At 44.0% G+C, this 26,070-nt stretch overlaps 2 protein-coding genes across 5 annotated transcripts in view; one reads left to right on the forward strand and one right to left on the reverse strand.

Moving 5' to 3' along the window:
• The window catches only part of RAB3IP (RAB3A interacting protein), a 56,075-nt gene that overhangs the window by 3,417 nt on the left and 26,588 nt on the right, over positions 1-26,070 (forward strand). Inside the window, exon 1 of one of the 2 annotated variants that reach the window (XM_083574589.1) lies at positions 23,927-24,499. The exons of the other annotated variant lie outside the window; for it this stretch is intronic. The gene's annotated coding sequence lies outside the window, so the exon portion shown is untranslated. Of the gene's footprint in view, positions 1-23,926; positions 24,500-26,070 lie in introns of those variants that run through there. 2 annotated transcript variants of the gene reach the window in all.
• Positions 584-19,679, reverse strand: BEST3 (bestrophin 3). 3 transcript variants are annotated; one of them, XM_083574505.1, is made up of 10 exons: positions 19,236-19,677; positions 16,700-16,869; positions 13,863-13,957; positions 12,550-12,783; positions 11,574-11,728; positions 10,544-10,621; positions 9,423-9,575; positions 3,554-3,634; positions 2,606-2,757; positions 584-1,677 (listed from the first exon to the last, which is right to left on the reverse strand). In XM_083574505.1, exons 2-10 carry the CDS (start codon positions 16,849-16,851, stop codon positions 741-743), a joined length of 2,037 nt encoding a protein of 678 aa, XP_083430631.1. In that variant the 5' UTR covers positions 16,852-16,869; positions 19,236-19,677; the 3' UTR covers positions 584-740. The 3 variants fall into 3 exon arrangements, with proteins under 3 accessions (XP_083430631.1, XP_083430633.1, XP_083430632.1); XM_083574507.1 differs by having other exon boundaries at positions 12,550-12,695; positions 19,236-19,676; XM_083574506.1 differs by lacking the exon at positions 3,554-3,634 and having other exon boundaries at positions 19,236-19,679.

Genomic DNA, 26,070 nt, shown 5'->3' on the forward strand with positions numbered 1-26,070 from the left:
AACACCCCACCCCACCCTCCATTCTGCCCTTTTAGTGGCATTTCAGTGATGTCTTTATGACGTTTCCGGGTGTTATGTACTGAGTTGAATAGGATCCAAACTGCAGCAGTCTGATTGGTCCTAGAACAATAGGATTCAGAATGCAGAAGTCTGATTGGTCCTAGAACAATGCAGCAGTATGATTGGTTGGCAGGAACCACCCAATCATGCTCCAGATATAAGTGAATCCACAACCTGATTGGCTTACAGTAGAATTCCAGAATGAGCCAATCATGTGCAGCCCATTGTGTAAATAATGTATATAAAGCAGATACTTTGAGGGGACATTCATTCATTCCTCCTCACCACTATGAGCTGAATAAAGAGCATGAAATCACTTTGCGACTCTGAGTATATTTCACCGGGTCACTTCTGGGTTCGGTGCAATGGTTGTATACACAGTCGCACACATATTGAATATGCATAAATGGCGCACTTACCTGTATGGTCATCTTACTGTGTACACACACACATACACCCCCACCTGTATCTCATATTTACCTGTTCAGTTTGAGCTAAATTACCCAGTATAATTAAACCAAGATAGGATTAAATATTTTCAAATTGTATTATCAATATTGAGGCTTTTGGTGAAGCATAATGTTGCCTGCAAGCTGTTGCCTGTCCTGAGGTGAGCTGTTAAAAAATAGATGCCCTGCGTGGCATGAGTCAGCAGCACAAGATCTTGGCGCTCCAATTTGTCAGAGGTGCCCTTTATTTTTCTCATTGCTACACTCAACGATATAAAGGATATCAGTTTCTCTAGCATCCACTTGTTCCAGTAAGTGGCTTATGTCAAATGTATTAGTAGCAGCAGCAGGAGAAGAAGAAGAAGTGGGAGTGCTCTCAGTACTTAAGCTGCCTTCTCCAGGCATTGTCCCAGACTCTGTTGAAAGAGATTCAGTTTTTGTCCTAGGTGCCGCATGGTGAGTAAAAACTTCTGGGTATTGCCACATTTGATTATTTGGCAAGTTGCTGGATGTGGTGCTTTGATGGGTGTGAGGTTCCTTTTCCTGTTTTGCACCAGTGGATGAATCCTGTTGCCCGGATGCCATATGAGGTGGTGCAATTTTTGAAGGAGTTATGAGCAAATCTGTGGGAGAGCTGTGCAGGGGGGCACAGTGGGTCATCCCAGGTCCTTCGGAATCGGTCTCTGACTCACTTTGATTGTCAAAATCTTCTTCTGTCAGGATGTTAATGTCCTTGTTTATTTGTGAATTCAATCTGCCTTCATTTTCAACAACCATCTTTTCAACTGCTGCCGAGTCCATTTTAGCTAGGCTTTCTTCCGCACTGGACTGGTAGCCTGTCTCCAGTCCTTCATTCCTGCTGCTTTCTCTAATGACTCCAAGATCCATGCTCCCATGCCCCCTCTCGTGGCTTTTCATGCTGTTTGAGGAGAAATGTCTCCCCCTGGAGTGCATTTCTAGCAACTTGCCAATGTGATGCATTTCGTGAGAGGGGAAGAAAACAGAGTTCTCACTCGACTGCCTTTGGTAGGACCGTCTTGTTGGGGCAGGAGAGCCTTCACGGACACTCAGGAACCGTTTCACTTTTCTTAGCATCGAATGCTGCCTTCTGGGCTTATCGTTATTCCGGGGCCAGTTTTCTCCATGGAGGAACTGGCTATCAGTCAGGCTGCAAGTTGAAACATGAAAGCAGTTATCATCCCTATTGCTAACAATGAACTCAATTCTTAGCGTGTGGATCCTTATGTGGCCCCATTCACACATGGTGGCATCATCCATGAAGAAAAGGGAGGCAACATCTGCAAACCCCCCAGGATTTACAGAAGTACAACAAAACCTTTGGGAGGGGAACTCTATGAGGGGAACATAAAAAAAATCCCAACCTCAAGGATTGCCTCTCTCCATATAAACCATCTCAGACTCTATGCTCATCATCTGAGGGCCATCTTGGTGTGCCTCCTCCATGTGAGGTCTGAGGGTGGCAACACGAGAACAGGCCTTCTCTGTAGTGGCTCCCCATTTGTGGAATGCTCTCTCCCAGGGAGGTTCGTCTGGTGCCTTCATTATAGGCATGAGACAAAAATGTTCTTCTTCAACCAGGCCTTGGGCTGATTAATGTTCTGCAGGCTTTTAATATGCGTCTGTGGGAAGGGTGGGTTATTGTTCCGCTGATTTGTTTTAGTTATTTACATGTGCCTTCATCTTGTAATAAACTACAATATCTATAGTCACCGATAGCTTCTTCTAACATGAATTTGCCTACTAGTCATGGGGCTAAAGGTTGCCTACACTGGACTGGAGGCAACGTTCTCCAGAATACCACTTGCTGGAAGCAACAGTGAGAGAGTGCTGCTGCCCTCATGTGCCTGCCTAGTGACTGGAAACAAGAGACTGCATGAGATAGCAAGAGCTCTGCTGGATCAGACAAAAGAGCTATGTTCTTAATAGTCTGACATCTGGTATCTTCTATCAAGAATTAGGAATGTCTAAGCCTGAATTCTTTTAGGACTGGGCTGTTAACGATGGAACAAACTGGGCCCATGAGGAACCATTTTGACCCTGTCTTAACTGTGGTAGGAGACCGCAGACTTGCGTACCGCATTTCGATGGTGGATCCAAGGAAAGATGGAATACAGGAGTCTGCAGCTGCTAATGTGTAGGGCGGGCGGGCGGACGAATCATCCCAGTAAATGTCTTTTTTCATTCTGGGTAAATTCATGTGCATTTCATCAACAGCCAGAAGTGAAACCTGGAAGAATGGCCGTGAATTAGAAAGCTTGCAATGCAGTTTTAGGCGCAATAAACTCTGACCACAGTCTAGAGAATAGAGAGAACTGCACTATTCATACCCAGAACACCCAACATGACCTGGTCATTAGTTTTTTCCAAGCAGCAGCTCCTTGCACCCTATGACAAAATTATACTGAAACATGGGCATTTCAGAAGCAATTTGTGAAGTGGTTGCTGTTTGGAGTAGGGCGGATCTGCTCCCACAGGGTGTCTGCAGGCCTTTGAGCATGCATAAAAGAGCTCTCTTCTGGTAGCTTTAAGCTACAATCTGTCCAGACTAGCCAAAACCAGAGGAAAGTGAAACAACCTCAGAGGAGAAAACGCCACCATTGGCCAGAGCACTTACTAGGGTTTGGAGTACCTGCTGTAGGAAAAATGCATGCATACGAACACTAAAGAGCCATGCAGCCTGACATTTCAGATACTGCAGCAAAAAAATATTTGGAACTCTTGATGATAGCATATTGTAGGGTAATGATGTGTTTCTCCTGTACTTTTGCCAAGAGAACAATCCGCCTCTTAGCTCCGAAATCAGTCACAGCAAAATAAACGAACATGGCAGGCAGTGAAGAGCCTTCAGCAATGTGTTGAAGTGGAGCTTGCGAAGAAGTGTTCGAAATATGTCTGTAGTCTAATCTGTGAAATGTGGGAGGGGGGCATCACGCAATATTATCCATGGCAGAAATTTTTTTAAAAAATTACATTGCTGCAGAGCTGAAGAAAATAATTGTAAGTGGCAGCAAGAAAAGTCACACCTGCAGATTCCTATCGATGCACCAATTTGTTTCAAAATCATCGTCGTCTTCACCAAATGGGTTGATGAGCTGCTCAGCAACCTGTTATTAGAATTGCACGTATATATAAGTACATCACCAAAAGCTGAAATATCAAAAGATATTTATGCTACAGATTTGTACTAATGCACAGTCCCCTAGAGGGTAAGGACGATGCTTTTGATAGGTGATTGTGCAATCTCCACATTTTCCCAAGTGGATTTTGCAGCATGCGGCACCTGATCTACTGGACTGAGAAATCTGCTGGAGTAGGGGAGGTAAAGTATACAAAGAGGCTGGGTTTTCTTTGATAAATCTGACAGATTCTGCCAGTTACAAAGAGGAATGGGTAGAAGAATCCAAATCCCTCGTCAGTCGTGCTGGGGCTTAACAGACCCAATAAGCACGCGAGATGTAACCGGCTGTGTTCTTAGACAAATAAGGTATACTATTCATAGTATCAAATTATAAATTGCAGCAGAAGTAACTTATAAAGTTCAACAAACGAACAAAGTAGAAGACCCAGTGGATCAGATCATACTTTAGTCAGTTCATGCATAACGTCCATCTGTGTAATGGTGTCTATTCCATCTGTCTGTTCGTAAAGTCCAAAAAATCCACATGAAAGGTTGTTACAGTTCCACAAAATCCTTACACAGAGTCTAGACAAGGATTTCCAGAATAATGGCCTTGTTTCGCCGTCCTGGGCTTCATCAGTACTTAAAGCTCATATGTGATATTACAGGACAGTGGATCTTATGGCATCATAGTATCTGCATGACCAATATCACCTCGAAAGCCCAGCTGCTCATGACTGCGAGAGCGGAAGGTGGGTGGTTCAGGAAGGAAAGTGTTATTTCATTATGTCACTTCCTGGGCTAACATGACGAAAAGGTCTATATTGGGCCTATCTTACCATCCTGTGATGGCAGAAGTATTGGCTCAAGGGTGCAGTGGTTCCTAGCACGAACCCAGTGGACTCAAGATGAATTACGATTTTACGAACAATTATGTATCTAGATGCTACAGAAGTAGGACAATGAGACTTGCTATACTACCCAGCTAGGCAGATATCTGTGCACAAGAAATCACATTGCAGGGCATCCTTAAATGAATGTGGAAGATATAAAGGAGAGTGACTACAAGTGGAAACATTGCGTTGGCTCATCTGCCACAGGCAATGCGGCACATGATATCACAGTCTGAAAAGAAATGCAAACCAGGACAATTAAGTGCTATTTTAGGATTCCTGGATATGAGAACTGAACAGATTAGTGACTAATCCAGGACAACACAAAGTAGGATTAAAAGGGCCTCATGTGAGGGGGACTGTTGTCCTATACATAACAGCAATGACTGGCAGCCAGACAATGATTTCAAATAACCTGTTTTGCAAACTAACTTGTATTCAGTGCCATCAGTAGATGCAAATGTCCCTTTCATCTAAGACTTCATAGAACCTTTATTTTCAGTGAGGATAGAACTCACAGGAGGAGAATGCTTTTATTTTTATGTATCTTTGTTATTTGTAGAGGGAACCTTTGCATAATACCTTTGGAGCTGTGCTGTAACTTCTCCTTCTGGGCTGTAATGCTTTATGGTTTACATTGCTATTTATTTTTGTTATGTTTGCACTTCTTGTTGGTTAACAAATAAACACCATTTTTTTTTGCGTTCTTCACACTGTCGTATTAGGTGGACAGTAGCGTGTGTTTTAACATCGTTACCGGGGCCAGCAGCATAATCGCAACAAACCTCTTTTGATAAAAAATGCAGCAGAGGGTGTATTCCTACTTGCGATTTCACTATGACAAGGTCTGCTTTGTAGATATTGTCAGAGAGTGAGGGGAGAGTTTGACCCAGTGAGCACAGTCATACCTTGGATCTGAAACAGCTTAGTTGCTGAACGTTTTGGCTCCTGAACGATCGAAAACTGGAAGTGAGTGTTCTGAAGCCAAACATCCATCACAGCTTTCGAATGGCTGCAGGAGGCTCCTGCAGCCAATCAGAAGCCTCACCTTGGTTATCGAACGTTTTGGAAGTCGAACGGGTTCCCTCCAGCTTCCAAGGTATGACTGTACTTGCAAGAAGGACTTGTGATGTAGCTGCCTCCGGACTTTGGGAGATTGGAAGTGCTGCTACTTTTTAGTTGCATTGTGATTTTAGGAAGTTCTTATGATGAAATTGGACTGGGCTGTGATTTTTTAATTACTTCCCTCCACATTGGGGGGAAAATATTCCTGCATCGCAGGGGGTTGGACTAGGTGACTCTTGCTGCCCCTTCCAACTCTACAATTCTATGATTCTATGTCTGATTAAAATGTATAACCTGCCCCATATTTAGGATTTAAGATGTGTGAGAGTTACAATGTAAACATTACATACTGGGGAAACCCAGCCAGATGGGCGGGGTATAAATAATAAAATTATTATTACTTCATATGGTAAAATCAGATTAAAACATATGGTCTGATGTTCCTAAATAGGCACCATTAGAGGATCAATTTTCTCTGGAGGAGGATAGTACCAGAGGGTTACTGTTTTGTTGCCACAATCTGTTTATTTGCTAATGTACAGGTTAAGCAGATATTATTGAGGCACTGAGGAAAAGCAAGTATGTTCCTCAGCCCCAGGTACGTCTTCACAACTCTGTGGGCAGGCCCATACTACCTAACAACTCTCACCGGACTCCTGGGAGACACCAGTGCTTGCACCAGTGTCTCCGTGTGCAATGGCTTCTGAAAGGGCCGTCAGATCACGGAGGCCCTGTGTATGTTCAGTACTGATTGCTCCTATTGCTCCTGCCAGGCGTCTACTCTGGCAGGGATGCCGAGCCTGAGGCCCTCTAAATGACTCCCATTTCCTTTCATTATTGGCCATGCTGGCTAGAGCTGATGGAAGTTGGAGACCAACATCAGGAAGTGGCGCACATTCCCCACCCCTGTGCAATGGTAAGGTTTCATCTGATACAGTGGCTGTACCCTTTCGGGGAGACATGAGCTCTTCCACAGCCATGTATGCTTTTGTCTTTCCAGGGATGGTCTATTGCAATGAGGTGTACATGGCATTATGGAGCTCTGGTAAGAGTGGGGAGATGCATATACAGCGGTACCTTGGTTCCCAAAGACTCTCCTCCTGCAAGAGAGGGGAGTGGTTGTGGTCGGGAGCCGGACTCCGCCTCAAGCAGGGGGCTTTAGCCCCCTGCCTCCCACTCACCTGGCTGGCGCCCACACCCACGGGCAGGCACCCAACCAGGTGCCTGCGAGGGGGCGTGTTTAGCAGCCTAAATTGCTGCGGCGCCAGCCTTCCGGCCTCACTTTTCGGCGTCCCGTCACGAGTCACCCACCCTCCACTCCCTTAGAGCTCAGGGTCTCAGTTTTCTTTTGGCCTTGCTATGGACTTTAGGTTGGTCGCCCTGGTTGTCCGGGGGCCTGGTAGGAATTTTTCCATTTGGCATTAGGCTTTTTGGTTTTTTCGCCTACCTCGTAGCAATCGTCACAACTTTCGTGGTATTGGTGGGTAGGTTAGGCATTGGAATAATGTGTTGTGGTGTGTCGAAGGGCTAGGTGTGGCCATCGCCTGCGCCTTCAATTTTGGGTATTCTGTTAAAGGAATCCGGCGGTCGTGTATTCTGTCCGATGCCTGCGTGGCGGGAGGCCATGGCACAACCCTCGGTGACATCAGGGGAGAGCTTATAGTTGGATTAGCATCAACAGGCTCCACCTACTGGCGAATAAACCCCCCTGTTTTAGACTCACCCCTCTCTGAGGGGGTGGAGTCAGCTGATGTAATCCAATGCCTAAGCCAATACCTTTTCACTTGCTGTAATCAATAAAGTTGTGGCCTTTTCTTGCCCATTAACCTTATATCACGTGTCCTTGTGTTTTCATTCCACTACGCGGGGATCGGGTCCTCGAACCACAAACGCTTTAGTTCCCAAACACCGAAAACCCAAAAGTAAGTGTTCTGGTTTTTGAACTTTTTTCGGAAGCTGAACGTCCAATTTGGCTGTTGGCTATTGTTTCCGGGGCTCTTGCACCAATCAGAAGCCATGCCTTGGTTTCTGAACATTTTGGAAGTCAAACAGACTTCTGGAACGGATTATGTTTGAGAACCAAGGTACCACTGTAATTGGCGCTTTTGTTTTTGCTGTTTATTTTGCGTTTTTGTTTTTGAGGATTTTTTGGTTAAATTGTTTTTGTGACTGTGCGGCACCCAGTTCAGCTACTGATTGACTGAATGTGTGAGTGTGGAAATGGATAAAAGCCCCCCATCCAAACAATGACTATCATCAGTGCAAGTAAGAAATACTTTTCATTTTATTTTTATCATCTACAATACTGTCTTATTTATTTTATAGTACAGTACACTGATTATTGCTTTCATTTTATGGATCAATGGTCTTGTTAGGTAGTAAAATTCATGTTAAATTGCTGTTTTAGGGGTTGTTTTTAAAAGTCTGGTACGGATTAATCCATTTTGCATTACTTTCTATGGGAAAGCGTGCTTTGGTTTTGGAACGGACTTCCGGAATGGATTAAGTTTGAGAACAAAGGTACCACTGTACATTGTAGGACAATGATTGGAGAACAACTTCCCTCTTCATCTGTGATATCCACTATGGTAGAAGCAGGAAGCTCTGGCTACTCACTCATATCTCTCTGTCTCTGTCTCTCTCTGTACTATTTTGTTTTTACCTTGTAAGCACCATTGAGTGGGCTCCTGCCCTTTAAAGGCAGCCTCAAAGCCCCCCACCCCCCACTACTACAGTTGATGAAGTGGTCTGTGAAATCCAAGGCTGGCAGATTCCTCTATACACCACATACATAGCCTTCTCAGTGGGATTTCAAGAGACAGAATAACACTTGCAGCAATTTATAGTAGGCTATGTATAAAACTGCCAAAACCTGCATTGCTGATAGCGGGGCTGTTTGCAAAGTTGAGCTACAAGGGGCTCAACACATTGGTGTGGCTGATACTGGGCAGGGTGCTGTGCATAATACTTGGAGTCTGCAAGAAGCCTGTGATCCAGAAATGCTGCTTGCAGTGTCATCGTAAATGCCAAACCTTCTGCAGTATGCACTATCAGCAGTGCGAACGTGTTCAGATCATTGTAAGAAACATAGCACATTGGATAGCTATATATTTTTGGTATTACCTAAACCCAGTGCTTTTTTTTCTAAAAAAATAATGTTTAGGGGTACTCTCATTTTCCTACTCATATTGAAATACTGCCCCTCAATGAGGCCAAACTTAGATTCACAAAATGTTTCGGGGTATGTGTACCCCTGCGTCCCCCCAGAAAAAAAGCACTGCCTAAATCACTATGTGATGCTGTATGCTGAATAATTGCTAAGTGTCCCTCTCTATATCCCCTTTACTTTGTAATTGCGTCTATTCAGATTGCAAGCCTGAGAAGCATAGCCGGTGCGCTTTTAAGCTTTATAGAATATTTTTTTAATAGAAAAAAGCAGTCTGAATATCATTGTTACTTTATCTTAGCCTAGCTTGGACTATGAGACATGGATGCCAGATATGATGCTGTTGGCTGAGCTTCATGAAACACAGTGGGCTGTGTCCAGTGGTGACCTCGTGTGACCACAATGGACTTCTATCTGAGTGACAGGACAGACTTTCCAGAGCAGATTTTCCAGAGCAGATTTGCAAGGGAATGGGAGAGGGGAATGGGGGGGGGGGGAGGGAAGGAGAGGAGCAATGAAAGTATAGATAGCTTTTTAAAGGGGCCCTTTACTTCCATTGACTTGGCTGGAATAAATCTTACTCACTGAATCTGAACAAACAAATCACAAGAAAATTCCGAACACACTGGAAAACTATAGTAGCGATTTACCTTTAGCCATCCTGCATAGAAGAAAAACTGTAACAATGTGAAGATAGGAATGTAAAGATCTAAATCATGACCTGGATAGTTTTGTTCAGGGTCCAAAAACTGACGTCCTATCAGGCACGTGAAGAAGAAGGTGTAGACAGCAAGTGTTACAACCTGAAATGAATTAAGGCCACATTAAGCTACTGCTATGGATATAATAAGGCAAAGGTAAAAGGTAAAGGACCCCTGAATGGTTAAGTCCAGTCAAAGGCAACTATGGAGTGCAGCGCTCATCTCGCTTTCAGGCTGAGGGAGCCGGCGTTTGTCCACAGATAGCTTTCTGGGTCACGTGGCCAGCATGACTAAGCCGCTTCTGGCGCAACGGAACACCATGACGGAAGCTAGAGCGCATAGAAATGCTGTTTACCTTCCCACTGCAGTGGTATCTATTTATCTATTTGCACTGCTTTCGAACTGCTAGGTTGGCAGGAGCTGGAACAGAGCAACAGGAGCTTACCCTGTCACATGGATTTGAACTGCCGACTTTCAAATCAGCAAGCCCAAGAGGCTCAGTGGTTTAGACCACAGCACCACCTGTGTTCCTATTACGGATATAATTACTGTATAAGAAGTGTGCCATATATTTATATATATATATATATATATCTAGACCTACACAGTGAATGGGCAAAGTTCTGTTGGCCACACACAGTGCAATACATTCTCATGCAAGATGATACAAATGTGATATGGCAGTGGGAGAGCAGTTCCAAGTTGGGCTGTTAGGGTTTGGTCTTTATTCAGTCTCCAGTTCCACCTCAGCCCTAAGAAGTGAATAAACCAGAATGGGAAACCTGTGGTCCTCCAGAGGTTGCTGGACTCCAACTACCACCATCCTTGGCTATTGGGCAAACTGGCTGGGGCTTCTGGGAGTTGGAGTCCAGCAACATCTAGAAGGCCACAGGATCCCCATTCATGGAATCAACTATTTGTGAAAGCAGGAGGTGGAGGGAGAAACACAAACCTTTCAGGTTTCGAATATACACTACATTTAAGTTTAAACTTTTCAGCATCCCAAGATCCATCTCTACCCAACATTCATCATTGTTTCTGTATATTGGCAAAAGGTTTCACTTAGATACCTGTGTGTACACTAGGGGAATTCCAACCCAGTCATAACCAAATAGCAGGCTACACCATGATCGATAACGATTCATCTCCTAAGTGGAAAACAAACAAACATGAACACAAAGTTGATGTGGTCATTGAAGAGAATGACTTCATTCTTCTTATTATTAGCATGGTGGAGCTTGGTAGTAATAGTGATGTAACAGACTCTCTGGCTGTAATTGGTTTAACTGATGTGATGTCACAGCGTAGCAGAGCAGGATTGGTTTAGGCCGTGGATTGCCTAGGGCGATGGCAGATCTTAGAGCCAGAACCCTAAGGCTGGAACCTTAAAGCCAAACAGTAACATTTTATGAAATTAACAGTGAAATCGATACATGTCTACTCAGAAGTAAGTCCCCTTGAATTCAATGAGGCTTGCTCCATCAAGGTATCTGTGGATAGGATTGCAGCCTGAACTATGCAATTATATCCTGGATTTCTCAGTTGAACTTTAAATCATATCATTGCTACAGACCAGAGGAGGTCACTTTTGTATGACAGCTGACAATATAGTTGTATTTTTGTAACACACCTTTCATGTTTCCTGGGGCCAGGAGCAGCAATTTTAATGTCTTACAAAGTCCTAGAATGACACTACTACGAGGGCATTGTGGGAAATTAAAATAGCGGCTCCCAGACCCAATTGCCTAGTACTGCTGTTAGGTAAGCCAGAGGAGGCTCACCAACATAGGAGGAGAATCACTAGTGGGCACTTTGTCTGCCCCACACTCAAGCCTGACAGCAGCCCTGCAATAGGCTACAAATGCAATAAAAATAAGGCATTCAAAATGCGAACCAATGGAAGGGTAGGATGTGAAGATGCCTTGTCTGGGGTGTCATCTGATCTAGGGCTGGCCCTGGTGTACTGTAGTGTAGGATGAAACCCAGTCACTATGATATAATGGAAAGGAAAGAGACAGGCCTATGGTTTATATACGTAAAACAGGCATGTTTAAGAAAGAGCACACCCCCTATGGCGTTAAGCTGTGTTGGCTTACTTACGATCAAAAGGGTCTGCAAGTCTACACTGTCTCTGATCCTTCCGTCCTGTCGCGCTTTCGCTGCCAAATTTCCAAACCAGACAAAGGGGACCCAGTATTTAAGGTGGGGAGATTTAAGTTCATCAAATATTTTCCTTTCCTCTGGTGTCATAAAACCTGTTTATAAAGAGATAGAGTTGCCTTTGGATCTCCTATATTTGTTCAGAAAGCGCATCTTCTGAAGCATGTGACCCCAAACAACCTTACTCATTTCTGCTTGTACCCATATATTATTAAAAGGATGATCATAAACCCCTTCATATAGTCAAATGTTATGTCTAAAACAAGGATGACGAATCGGCTCTTGAAGCAGTTTTATATGACCCTTAATGACCCAACCAAATTGTAGTCAAGGTGTAGTTAAAAAACAAAAAAACTGTCAGTTTAACCTGAAAGAAAGAGAAGCAACAGCTCATGCTGTGTACTGCATATATATGGTGGTCCCAAACCACCTTTGGGGTTGGTCTGGAGGCAGCAGTTGTGCAGAATGTGGAGGATAGTAGTGACTTGCGGTGAATTTTTTTGTAGGGGAACAGTTAGAGCCAGACATATCAGCTTTTGAGGACATTTTTTTTGGGGGGGGGTGGAGTTTGTTGTGCGTGTTAGCATCGCGCCTTCCTCCCTAAACTGGGCAGAAGCTTCCTTGGCTTTGGGTTTCTACCATTTTGAATCTAAGCTCTTAAAGTAAAACTGCACCTGCTTGTGGAATCCCATTTCCTATAATGCTACATTTAGCATGATTGTCATGGTTCATGCAACACCCTAAGTACTTACTAACTGGAAAAGCAACTCCCAGGATAAGGACGGAAGTGCTGCTTCTCTTTCTGACGATGTGGCCCTGTGCCTTGTCTACTGATACGTCAAAATATTCTGCCCCTGCTCAGTTATGGCCACATGTGACGTGGCTGAGATGGAGAAGAAAAGAAATGGACAAGTACCTCCTTCTACCACGTGGTCCATTGTTGGAAATCGCTTATAGACAGCTGTGCTCACTGAACGGAAGATGAGGAGGGACGTTAAATTCACGTAACGCATTAGAGTTCTTCTGAGCAAGCGGCCGTGCTCGTCTCTCCCCTGGATAGTACTGGAGATCAAGAACATAAGTCTGTCTGGCCACGGTAGATTTACAAACTGGTTCCACCAACGGTTCACCACCAAAGTAACATAGAAGCCTGGAGATTTTGAAAGATCCCGATTCACATTTGTTGCTACAAATCATCACATAGCTCTGGCTCTTCTAAAAAATGTGCACAGTTAAAATATACACCTAGGCTTACAACAACTCTGTCATGGAAAGCACTGGGGGGGCCCTATCACTCAGTAGTGGGGAACTTGTGGCTCTCCAGTTGCTTCTGGACTCCTACCCATCCTAGTCAGGAAGCACAATGGTTAGGGCTGATGGGAGTTGCAGTCTAGTAACATCTGGAGGCAGGGGTGCCAACTTGAATAAAATATGGGGGGGGGGCAGGGAAGCCCTGCCATGCATAATTGATCACAAGATGTGGCACACACACACCATTTGAATGGCAATGTCCATCAACTTTAGGGGGGGCGGGCCCTTCAAATATTTTATTGGGGGGATTGAAAGCACCTCGGCCCCTAGGAGTTGGCTCCTATGTGTGGAGGACCAAAGGAGGTTTTCCACCACTGCTGTAGCTCTTTTGTGAAGTCAGATTTCTTGACGGGAGTATTCAACAGGAAAATATCATGACAGAGCAGCAAGTGCATTCCTACTCCCACGCCACAATTCAAGGTGCACAGCACCCAAGACCTGCCACATTATTTTGGCAACAAGAGGCAGAAAATTCCACAAGAACTTCCCCTCCTTCTCCTCCCAAGCAGTAAAAATACAATCCTAATAAATTAAATAAGTAACAACTCACTGCCTTTTCATGATATCCGCTCTGCCTGAAGCGGATGCTACACTTTGCCAGCCCTGGTAAATGGGGAGAAACTAGTGCTAGCATGTCTCCCATCCTCAGACTGGTACTGACATTGTGATCGTACCAGCATCAGAGCAGCTTGTGAACTGAGCTGCCTACTGGCTGTACACCCCTGGTGCATATGATGTGCAGTTAATATTGTTAAACAATTTGGGAGTAAGAAATCTGGGCCAATCTACCATGACTCACCCAGAGATCTATCCAGTACATCCCAAGTGTCTTCCTGCCCATCCCTGCTTCAAGGTTAGTGGTGAAGTCCTAAATGAAGTCATGGTAATTATGGTATATATATATATGCATATACTCACCAAGCACAAAAGTAACTGGGATTTGTTCTGCATATTTGTCACAATAAATGGCCAGTTTTTCAAAGTATCGTTTCTGGCTACCAGTAAGAAAAAATCTGCAAGGACAAAAGAAAAGGGGGGGGGGGAGATATTAGTTTTTCAAGTTAGTTTTGTATAAAGAGCAGGTTAATTCCATCTTACGAATATAATATGGGCAAGCAGAAATACTAGTATTAATAGTCATTTACTGCATAGGAGGTGATAAGGAAGCTCGTCTGTGTGTTTCACAATTATGACAAAAGCCACTGCTCCGAGACTGACAAGTGAATGGAAAAATCTCAGATATGCAGAATGAAATGCATTATACAACTATTATTCCGGGCATATAACTCATTGGGGCATGCTTCTCAGCAGACATGTATAGGCTTGTCCCTGCTTAGCAACGTGGGTGAAAATGAGAAATATTCAGTGCATTATGACAATATTTCTACAACAACACAATTCTGTATAACGGTAATAATACAGCCCATTAAAAACAGATCTGATTATATAATCCATGGTGGGAAAGCAGGAATCCATCAAACAATGGCCACTCAAAAATAGCTTATGCAGGTTGTGAATCTTGGAGGTTGTGAAAGATGCAAACTCTAAATCCACATCAGCACCCAGATCAAACTATGCAGATTGCATCTAAACGACTCTCATTACTATTCAGGACATTCCCCAAAAGATCTATAACAAGACAAAATTGGCTAGATTGCACCCCCCCTTTTTATTCATTTATAAAAACAGTTTTACACCACCTTTCAGTCCTAACTAGGGCCCCCTGTGGCAGTGAACAAGAAGACAATAACAAAATTAAAATTCAACAACAAAATTAAAACAGAAAATTACAGATCAAACAAGAGCACAGTAAATAAAAAACCATTGCAAGCATGCAGCATTATAAAACATTTTTGCTGCCTGCCTAAATGTCATCAGAGATGGGGCCAGTCTAATGTCCCTGGAGAAGCTGTCATGTGATCCAACTCTGAAGAAACCCAAAGCTCTGGCCAGGGACACCTCGGGAAGCAACCCACACTCAAGGCTCTACTTGCAGAAATTTGATAGGAAAAACCATCGCAAGACATACCGTATTTTTCGCACCATAGGACGCACTTTTTCCCCTCCAAAAATAAAGGGGAAATGTGTGTGCGTCCTATGGTGCGAATGCAGGCTTTCGCTGAAGCCTGGAGAGTGAGAGAGGTCGGTGCGCACCGACCCCTCACGCTCTCCAGGCTTCGCACACCTCTCTGCAAGCAGCAGGAGCCCAGCGCTGGGCTCCCGCTGCTTGCGGAGACTTGCCTGCATGCCGAAGCCTGCGCGCGCTGAACTCAGCACGCCCAGGCTTCGCGGACCTCTCCGCAAACAGCGGGAGCGCTCCCGCTGCTTGCGGAGAGTTGCCTGCATGCCGAAGCCTGCGCGCGCTGAGATCAGCGCGCCCAGGCTTCGCGGACCTCTCCGCAAACAGCGGGAGCGCTCCCGCTGCTTGCGGAGAGTTGCCAGCATGCCGAAGCCTGCACGCGCTGAGATCAGCGCGCCCAGGCTTCGCGGACCTCTCCGCAAACAGTGGGAGCGCTCCCGCTGCTTGCGGAGAGTTGCCAGCAAGCCGAAGCCTGCGCGCGCTGAGATCAGCGCGGCCAGGCTTCGCGGACCTCTCCGCAAGCAGTGGGAGCGCTCCCACGGCTTGCAGAGAGCTGCCTGTTTGGGGGCTGGGGTCGGGGGAAGCTCGAGCTTTCCCCGCCCCAGCCTCACGCTTGGGGGGAAAATAATTTTCCCCCTTTATTTCCCCCCCAAAAAACTGGGTGCGCCCTATGGTCCGGTGCGCCCTATGGTGCGAAAAATACGGTAAATGGGCCTGTTTTTGCTAGAATGTATTACTAATTGGGGGAGGGGAAACTATAGCTCTCCTACTGACATATTGTTATAATTGAGTATTTGTCTTCATAAAGGGATGTAGCTTTGTTTTCACAACACTTTTGCTGTTGAATATCAGAGACTTTTCCACTTCATTGTCAGTCGGTGTAGGAGTGACTCCCAAGATAACTGCAAGCCAATCAGCTTCCTTACTGGAACAGGAGGCATGGGGGCTGCACAAGAGATCCTGGACCATGTATGCTCTTGCTGAAGCCAAGCAGGTCTGAGTCTGGTCAGGGCCTGGATGGGTAGACCCCGGGAAACCACTTGTACGCTGTCTCGGGTTCCATGAGAAAAGTAGGATATACATTTAAGAAGATTAAATAAATAGTGATATTGCATAGCTCCTTCAGTAGAGCTTGTGCAGGAGAACATCCTAGTGGATTGTGTCATAGTCATGTTTCTTCAAGTCTTTCTTCAAGTACCAATCTTTATGTGGCCTAGATAGCACCATCCTTCTACAAAAAGATACAAGCAGACCTGGGGGAAATTCAGGTTTGGAGAAGTAAATAAATTCCTTGTGGAGGAGAACGAACCCATGCATTTGCGGCGGGGGAATAGTTCAGGCCACAGATCACTTGAGTGTTGGTGAGGGGGATGGGAGCCATAAAACTGGGAGGTGTGGCTAATCTTTCACCCTCCAGATGTTGCTTGATGACAACTCCATCATTCCTCACCACGGTTGGCCATGATGGCTTGAGCTGATAGGACTCCCAACAACATTTGGAGGGCTACACATCCCTGGAACAGAGTATCCTGAGAAAGGGCAGGATTGGCTACAACTGCATCCTGAACAGAAAACAACATACTGAAACGTTTTGTTGCAGATCCCTCCATCATTATCCGAGGAAAGATTTCAATATGGAATTTTTCACAAGGTGGAAAAAAACAAAACCCAGTACCTGTATAATAGACTTATTGCCGTGTAGAGAGAAGCAAAGAGCAAAAATTCTCTGTAAAGCAGTTTGTAGATGCTTCCTTTCCACTTGAGAAGCAATCTGTGGAACCCAAAGAAAGTGGCATTTGCTACTTTGCTAGAGTATGTGACTGTCATCGCCTCTGCTGATTGCTCCTGGGAAAATGGAAAGACAAAACACAACAGGTAACCCGTATAACTTTTATTTATTTATTTGCATATTGATAATCCACACTTTCATTTAAAAATATACACCAAGGTGGTATACTACATATAAGAATGCAATTGGAAAAAGCATCCATAAAAATGCTATTATAAGATCGAAAAAGCATCATTGGTTAAAAAAGAGGTCTGAAAGAAGATAGGAGTGGGTCCCACCAAACCTCTACTGGTAAGGTGTTCCACAGGCCACACTAACGCCTCCTTCCACTCCCTAGTGAAGGACAATTGAAACTCAGGGTGTGGGGGACTACCACACTTGCCCCATTGGAAGATCTCAGTACATGTGGTAGCTTTGAAGGGATCAGATGATTCTTTAAGTAATCTGGGCCTAAGCTGACTAGGGTTTTGTGAATTAACACAAGCACCTTGAACCTGGTTGCGTAGCAAATCAGCAACCAACACATCTCTCTCAGCAGAGTTACTGAGCGGAGTAACTTGTTGCCAGTAAGCTACTCCTGTGAACAGTCTGGCAGCTGCATCTCGCCCTAGTTGAAACTTTTAGAAGGGATACAGGGGCAGACCCACGTAAAGTGTGTTACAGTAATCAAGCCTTGACGTTACCAGTGCCTGGGCCATTGTGGTCAGGCTGTTGTGGTCCATGGCATACCAGCAGGAACTGGTAAAAAGCACTCCTGGTCATGGAGGTCACTTGGGCCTCTGGTGACAGAGGTGGCTCAAGGTGTACCCACAGACTGCATCCCTGCTCCTTCAGAGAAAGTGCAACCCCACCCAGAACAGGAAATCCAGCTGTCTCCTGGCTCTGGGAACTACTCATCCATCAGGCCCCTCTTTCCAGGATTTAAGCTCAGTTTTTTCCAATTAGAATATCAACTTGGACATACAGCATCACAGCAGCCACCACAAGGAACAGTGTTACCAGAGTATTCACAGCATGTACAATCTGGATGCCTGCTGTGATCTCCACAGACATAGCCTACATTTTCCCAAGCTACGTAGCCCCAAGGGATAACAATATGCTGTAAATTATGAATTCTGTAAGAGACACCGGATCCTGCAATTGTGTGGCAACCCTGCTAATAGACAGAATATATTCTACGTAACTCAAGCTGTTCTAATGCCAATCTACCATGTCATTAGCAATGATGCTGCAACGAGCATAGAAATACCAATAGACCCTCTGGACTTTTACTGGGGTTTCAACATGCTGCTCAGAATGCAGCTTTCCATCCTCCAGGTAGACTCAGCAGTAGGAGACGTGTTTCCCAACTAAGGCAAATGTTCCATTAGTGCAGGGGTGACCAACTCTCAAGAGACTGCCATCTACTCGCAGAGTTAAAAACTGGCAATGATCTACCTCCTTTCTTGGGGTTCAGGTAAAAGTTTTTAGGGGAGCCACAATTGTTCAGCTTCTTTGGGGGGAGCCAGTGATCTACCAGTGGTCTATTGCAGACATCCAGTGATCTACCGGTAGATCATGATCTACCTGTTGGACATGCCTGCATTAGTGGAAGCTCTAGCTAAAACATTTTCAAAGCACTGATTAAGCCAGTTGGGATCTAAAGTAGCAAAAGGCATTAGTTGCAATGTTATTGGCAGTATGCATTGGCTGTGTTTAAGAAACCACCTAACAAAGACATGAGCTGCAATCTGGCTTTACTGAAAATGGTGGAATTTAGGCTGTAATCCCCGTAACACTTAACCTGGGAGCAAGCCCCAAGAAATTCAAGGGGATTTACTTGCATGCAGACTTGCATGGTTTTATTAGCCACACATAATGGATAATGGGATTGTACATTAGCCTCCAAACCATATTATTTATTCAGTTTATAACTCAAACTTTTCAAAAAAAAATTATAAAATAATAATAGATTTTTAAAACTCATATTGGAAAGGAGTATTAATCCCACCTCTATTCATCATTTCCCCTTTGACGCCCTTCCATGACACCCTCCCAATAAACGAGCTCATATAAATTGATCATGCAAGCTTTTAAAAAAAAGTATTAAATAATCACAAACAGACAATAATCTCCCCATCATGAAAAGCAACCACCGAATGCCTCTACAGTCAGTACTTTTAATGCAACTATAAATAACTGCTGTGGGTTTTGTGTGTGCTGTACAGTAACTGTGTATCCTAGAATTGCAAGTGTAAATAAAACACCGTAAGAACATCAATCACATGCAGGCATAAGAAAGGCTACAGCATGACTGGCCGAGGTAAATGAGGCTTTGCTGCATGTTTAAAAAACGTAATTTATTTCCCCCAAAAATATTTGTTCAAGTGTTAACTCAGGTTAACTCAAGCACGGAGAGATATCAAAATAAAAATCGACTAACCTGCTCTCCTGATGAGATCACTCAAACACGGAGATGATGATCTGAGGCCTTCTGTGCTCCCCAAGCGTGGGAGCGTTCAGGTCACTTTGTTTCCCTCTCCACCTTAGGCACACAGCCTATCAGGGCTTTAATTGCTCCCTGGAGTCCTCACCATAGCGGACTGACAAGCACAGGGGTTAACGTGTCTTTCCACTTCTGGAAGCCTGTTTTTGCCAAGTTCTCTACTGCTGTCAGCTACAACAGGGAACAAACGCAAGCAGCAGCAGCTGCTGATCTGGCTCTTTTCTAATCTATAATTATCTCTCCACTTGTTATCCAAAGGAGGACCCCCTTTGGTCTGAATGCAGAACCAGCCGTGGGCATGATTTGCCACGATGTTTTTTCAGCTTGGATTCCTGCCCCCCCTTCTGCCATCTGCCTAGTGCAGAAGAAGTAAAGAACCACTGCAAAAAACAGGAGCCTGCTTTTTAAAAAAGTGCTACAGAGCAACCTGCGTCAAAAACAAACGGGGCCCCTTTTTTGGGGGGGTTGCAACCCTTAGCTGCTCTGCAAAGTTCAAAAACTTGTGCAATTTGGTGAAGGGGAATTGGATCAATAAATAGGTATTGCTTTGCCTGCTTTCTTTCTTCTGAAGGCAATCTGTCTGTGCCTGTCTCCAGTGGTTGCTGAGATCAGGAGAAAATACGTTACAAAAATAATGTGATTAATCTGAAGACTGTATAATAGGAAGATGTATGAGGTCTAGGATTCTGGGCTTTAAAAAAATCCTAAATCCTGTTAGCAGAAGATAGCAAAAAATAGTCAATTAGAATAAATTATGCACACTGAACATGTAATTTGTGCGTGTGTTTTCTGTAACCTGACTCATGATGTGAATATGCTTTGTTTAGGTGGCCCAGGGTTCTTGGTGGAAGAATTAGGAATTCTGTGATGCATTTTTTCTCTCCTCCACAGCCTACAAGATGAGGAAGGTTAGGGGTCTGACTGGTGGGGCAGGACGCTTGCTCATTCCTTGGAAACGAGTGGAACTAGGGAGAAGTAGTGGCTCAGGGAATTTATTTGGAGCCTGAAGGGACCAATGTCTGGAATGCAGAGTAGAATTAGTTAACATAAATAATATGACATGGTAAATATGTGAGATGAATGAATCAGGACTTAAGTCTGACATGTGATGAAATGGTTGCGTTATTGACCGAATTTTTTAGGCTTTGCTAGTGACATTGTTCTCGACTATTTTTCAGTACTCAGAGATATCATAGTTTATTCTGATACATCAATTCAGTAGTTCATTCAGGTTTTCCACTTAATAAACGTATAGGCCATCAGCAAGAACTAGGGATGGATGAATCTGCCAATTTCCCCCATTTCTTCTTTTTCTATTCTTAGTTTCAGTTCTCCACATTTTTGCAGTACTATCCAATTAAAAAACCCACAAAAACTTAATGAAAATTCACCAGCATTTCAGTGTGTATGTCTCCTGATGAGAAAATTTTTGTATGCACCTAAACACGTTACAGGCAATTTCCTTTAATATATGCATATTTGTATAGTAGTTTCACTAATACATGCATTTCTTTCTCCATATTCACTTTCTCCATGTTCATGCATTTTTGTACATGTTGTTGGGTGGCAGAACTGCATCAAGTGTGAATTTCAAAGGGTACTTGAGTTTCAGTCTGAGTGTTGGTTCAAGAAGTGTGAAACAGGTAGTTTCTCATTGACCATACAAACAAAACTGAATTTCACCTCCATCCCAAGTAAGAATCTTTGTACAGTCGTACCTTGGAAGTTGGACAGAATGTGTTCCGGAAGTTCGTTTGACTTCCAAAACGTTTGGAAACCAAAGCGCAGCTTCTGATTGGCTGCAGGAAGGTCCTGCAGCCAATCAGAAGCCATGGAAGCCCTGTCAGACATTCGGCTTCTAAAAATAGTTTGCAAACTGGACATTCGGCTTCCAAAATACCGTAGTTTGCAAACCTGCGTTTGTGTTTGGGAGCCAAAATGTTCGAGAACAAGGCTGTTCAAAAACCAAGGTACGACTGTACTCTGGCACTTCAGTCTGTGTGAGTGATCTCGTGTGTGTAGATTGGCTGTGTACAAAGGACTGCTATAGAGGGGGCAATTGTACCTTGCACTCAGGGGCAGAGAACCTATGGTCCTCCAGTTCTTATTCGACTACAACTCCCATCATCCATGGTCACCATCTACACTGACGGGCATTGGAATACAGCAGCATTTGGAGGGCAACAGGTTCCCCAAGCCTGCCTTGTTTAGTACCTGGAATTAATTTGCAAATCTCCACTCTGCACTGACAGTACCTGTTAGGAGGGAAGAACAGGGAATTGAGACCCTCCATCTTTGCCAGCCATCAAGAGATCAGCACTTTTACAACTGCTAACATTTTAGATGCTAATGGGTATTCAGTGAGTGCAGCAGTAGGTACCCTGATCCTCTGCTGGATTGGGGCCATGGCCTTTTTGCTCAGGGGCACCAGCTGCTTGCTCAGTTCTTGGCAGTGTCTAGGAAAACACTGGCTGCGAAGAGCAGACATTTCCCTTTCCAGACAGAACAAAAGCCTGCCAGAAATGTGTGAGCAAATGGGGAGAGGATTTACTTAGATGTATATGTGTTTAGGATCCTATCCAGACATTGTTATCAACCACTTATTCCTGTATGGGGGTACTTCAATAGTTTGCTGACACTGCAGTACTTCAGGTATGCTGCGAACATTCAAACTACAATCTTAAAAGCGACTTGTAGAGAATCAGCACCATTTACCTTAGTAGAGTTTATTATTTCTGAGTAAATATACACAGGATTGAACTGTAAATTTCCAAGAATTATACTACTCTCATACTCATAGCACGCAAATATAATTAAATATAGCCACAGCAATATTTGAGTTTTAACACGTCTTGAGAATAAGGGAGTTTTTCTATCTTGGGTTGATTGCTAAATGAAGTCTTACCTCAAAGGAAGCTCTAGTCTGCAATTCTGAATACACTAATGTCTTTTCAGTGCCGTGTAAATTTCTCTTTATTTTCTAACACCGTTTAAATTTTTATTATGTTGTTATTTAGTTCTCTGATAGGTTTTACTTCTTTGCTCTCTACTTTAATTATGATGCTGTGGTGTTTTATTTGCTTGTTCTAAGTGATCTATTTGACTTTAAACCTATCTGATCTTAAAGCTGTGCTTTTGCTGCATTTAAACTGTCTTTCACACAACTGTGATTTTTGTTTTTATTTTATAATTTTTATTGGTTTTTACAAATACTTTCTTGCATGACACCATAGCAACCTTTTTACAAAAGTAAAACATCTGGTTCCAAGAGCCTATGACTTCCCTCCTACCTGACTGATCGTTTTCAAACCAAATCTCTATATATTGCATTTTCCTATATTTCTTATTCCTTCTAAATCTTATCCTTATATAATTACTTAACTACAATAAGTAATATGTGATTAATTTCTCTATACAAAACTTCTTATAACCCTGCTAGCGATGTTAATTGTTTACAGTTGTCTTTCAAATATAACATAAATTTATTCCAGTCTTTCTGAAAAGCCTGATCCTGCTGGTTCTGAATTTTTTTCTGTCATTTTCGCCAATTCTGTGTAGTCCATTAATTTCATCTGCCACTCTTCTTTCGTTGGTAAATCTTCTTGCTTCCATCTTTGGGCTAGTAACATTCTTTCCGCATTTGTTGCATATAAAAACAATGTTTTATCCTGCTTGTGTATTTCTCTGCCTACTAGACCCAACGTGATTTTTAAAATTATCGTTTTCCTTCGCAGGCCACCCAGAGACCTTCTGTTATATGGTGGCTAATAAATCAATTGAATGATTAAATAAATGAGTACTCAATTGGGCTTGCTTCTGAATAAGCATGCATAGGATTTGCTCCTTCTGCTAGTCATAGTCTTCAAGATATTTAAATAAATCTTACGATTTACATTAAAATTTATATCCCATTTTTCTAGACAAAATGTCAAATCATGATGGCTTTAGAGTATCTTAGGATAAAACAATGACACAAAACAATACCAAATTCATTAAATCAATAAGCCAACAATAAAACAATGGAAACAGAAGAGACAAAAACCAGGGGAAAATGATATATTTCATATTGTGTTTTAGCATTTTATCTTTATGAGGATGCAGAGGACTGTGTAATTGGGCAGTTGATAGAAATACCACAAATAAAAAATATATTTAAAAAAGTGAATTTTACATTTCAGAATTAAAAGGTATAGCTTGATCTTCACCCCTTGATTGCACCCCAGCTTCAGCCTTGACAAGGAAAACCATTCACACACAAAAAACCCCACTTTTAATTAAAAGTAGCATTTCCTTCTAAGCAGTTGCTAATATATTTATTGGCTATAAGAATTTCTGGGTCTTGGCCGCACTGTTATCTTTCAAGGTTAGCACATACTGCTTTGCAAAACTAACAGTTTTAAGTTCTCAGTGTACCCTGGTTAAAACACAGCTTTCATTAACTTTCATAATAAAACACCACAACTTTATTGAATTAAAAAAAACAATAGAAACAGAATAGGGGGTTTACTACAGTGATATACATATATTTGAAAGCATTCTATGTAATCAAGAGTAAATCTATCATAAACAAATGTTACAAAGGAGCATTGTTTACTGGGTTGCCAAACACACAAACTGGTCATGGCGCTTCGAAACAATGCCGGTGTAATCCTGACAACCCCTGCAAGGATTTGTTGCACTTAGTCAGCGCTTCCCTCCTGATCAATGCTCAAATTTGAGGGGGCTACGAGGCAGGAGGAGCCCAGACCACTCAACTTATCCCTTTATAAGCGCTAGAAACCACACCGCTTTAACCTACAACAATTTGCAAGCTGCCCGGCTAAGTGCAAAGGGAGAGCTTTGCAGAGTTTCTGCGCCTCTCTTCTTCTTCCCCATGATTGGGGCCCGGAGAGGCGTTGAAGTGACGGGACGCAGCCTCCAGGGGGAGCCCGCGGAGCCCTCTGGCGCCGCCTACCTGGACCTCCTCCTCCTACCCAGCGGGCCGCTGCTTCTTACCTGGCATCTGATTACTGGAGTTCCGCCCGGCCCGAGGGCGCCGCGTCCCCTTGGGCGCATGCGCGGCGGCTCCCCGCCTCTCCGCTTGCCCTCTTGTTATCATAGACTGGCTGCAGCCGCCGAAGGAAGAAGGAGTAGCGCAGGGAGCCGCCGCCGCCGCCGCCGCCGCCGCCTTTGGCAGGGAAGCGTCTCACTCGGCTTGGCAGGTAAGCCTTTTCTGTCCTTCTCTGCAACTCTGGCTCTCCGGGGCGCCCCAGCCCCACCTGTGGCACCTTCTCGCCTCCCATCCCGTCGGGGGCTCCTCCTCTCCCCGGGCAGGGGCTCCCCGGGGCACCCGAAACACGCAGCTCCCGAGCAGCCGGGACGCCTGGAGGGGAGGCCCTTCCCTTCCCTTCCCCGCCGCCGCCTCCGTCCCTGCTGTGTTTTGCTAGGCACCCATGGCGGAGAGGCGCCCTTCTGCACCCCTCTCTTTCCACGCGGGTGCGCCTCCAAGATCACTTCCAAGCCCATCTGGGTGGCCGTTCCTCAAACTCGACGGAGTCACCTTGCCCAAATGCGCTCAGGAGCGGCTCCTTCTCTCCTCCCCCACCTTAGTGCATTCATCAAGGAGGGTGTCTAACAGCCATATACCGATGGCACCAATTTAGATGCGAGAAGGGGTGAATGAAGATAGTATTTGATGGGGGGGGGGGTAACCTGATGCAGCTCCCTAGATAGCACTGCATTTAACGGTGTTTCTTAAGAGAGGGTTGGACACCCAGGATCTATGGTTTTTAAACCCTTGACACTCTTTTAAGTGGCTTTGCATTCATTCTAGACACCCTACGAGGTTCCCAGCACTCAGCGCCTGTGGCCCGGCCATCTGCAGACGGCCACATTTTGCACAGTCAGTCTTTCTGTTGTTTTTCAGAAAGCCAGCACTTGCAAGTTGGAAAGCCTGCAATCGTGCAGAGTAATGTTTGCAACCCTGTGGCAGCCATAATGTTGTCTGGCTAGCCAGTCGTCTGCTCCAAGAGCGTTTGTTGTTTCTATGCCCTGCTTTCCTGGCTCTGCCGGCTACATAATTTAATGCTGTTCCCAGCTGTCATCCCCTATATTCCATCTTGAAAGCAGAATAAATTATACAAGGGCAATATATGCAAGTTTAATTAGCACAACTTATTCTGAACTTGATCTTGACTGAAGGGGGACTAGAATTTGGGAGGATGTTAAAGTAGGCTTTGCATAAGAAACAAAGTCAAATGAATTTAAGAGGCAAATTTCATGAAAGGAATGGGAAGGTGCTGGTAACTATTGCTTTAAAAATCAACATGGAGAACAGATTGGAATTACTCTTCATGAAGAGTTGACAGTAAAACTTTGTTCCTGGAGTTAAACATTGTCGGTTTTTCATGAAAACATCGTCTTTAAAGTTTTGATACGAACTTGACAGTTCTGCTGGATGTAAAGCAGACTGTATCCGTTGTTCTTAAAATTAAAGTGTCCATTGTGTTGTCTAGAACAATTTATCAATAGGAGACCTACTTTCAATAGCATGCTAATACCTTGTAACTGGAGATTACCAATACTGTAAATGCTACAGATTATGAAATTGAGGTTAAGTTGAAGGAAGGATAAATGGAGTCTCTGTTCCTCCACAGTTAATGTTAAAAGTTCTGGATGGTGGCTTGTGGGGAACAAAACAACTATTTTCTGAAGCAGTGTTTGGTTTGAAAAAGTTGTGAAAGCAACTTTTATTTTGATAGGTTTTGTGTCTCTCATTTTGTACAAGTTCTTC

Source organism: Podarcis filfolensis (genome assembly GCF_964270895.1).
Source record: "Podarcis filfolensis genome assembly, chromosome: 10".
Classification (NCBI taxonomy): Eukaryota; Metazoa; Chordata; class Lepidosauria; order Squamata; family Lacertidae; genus Podarcis; species Podarcis filfolensis.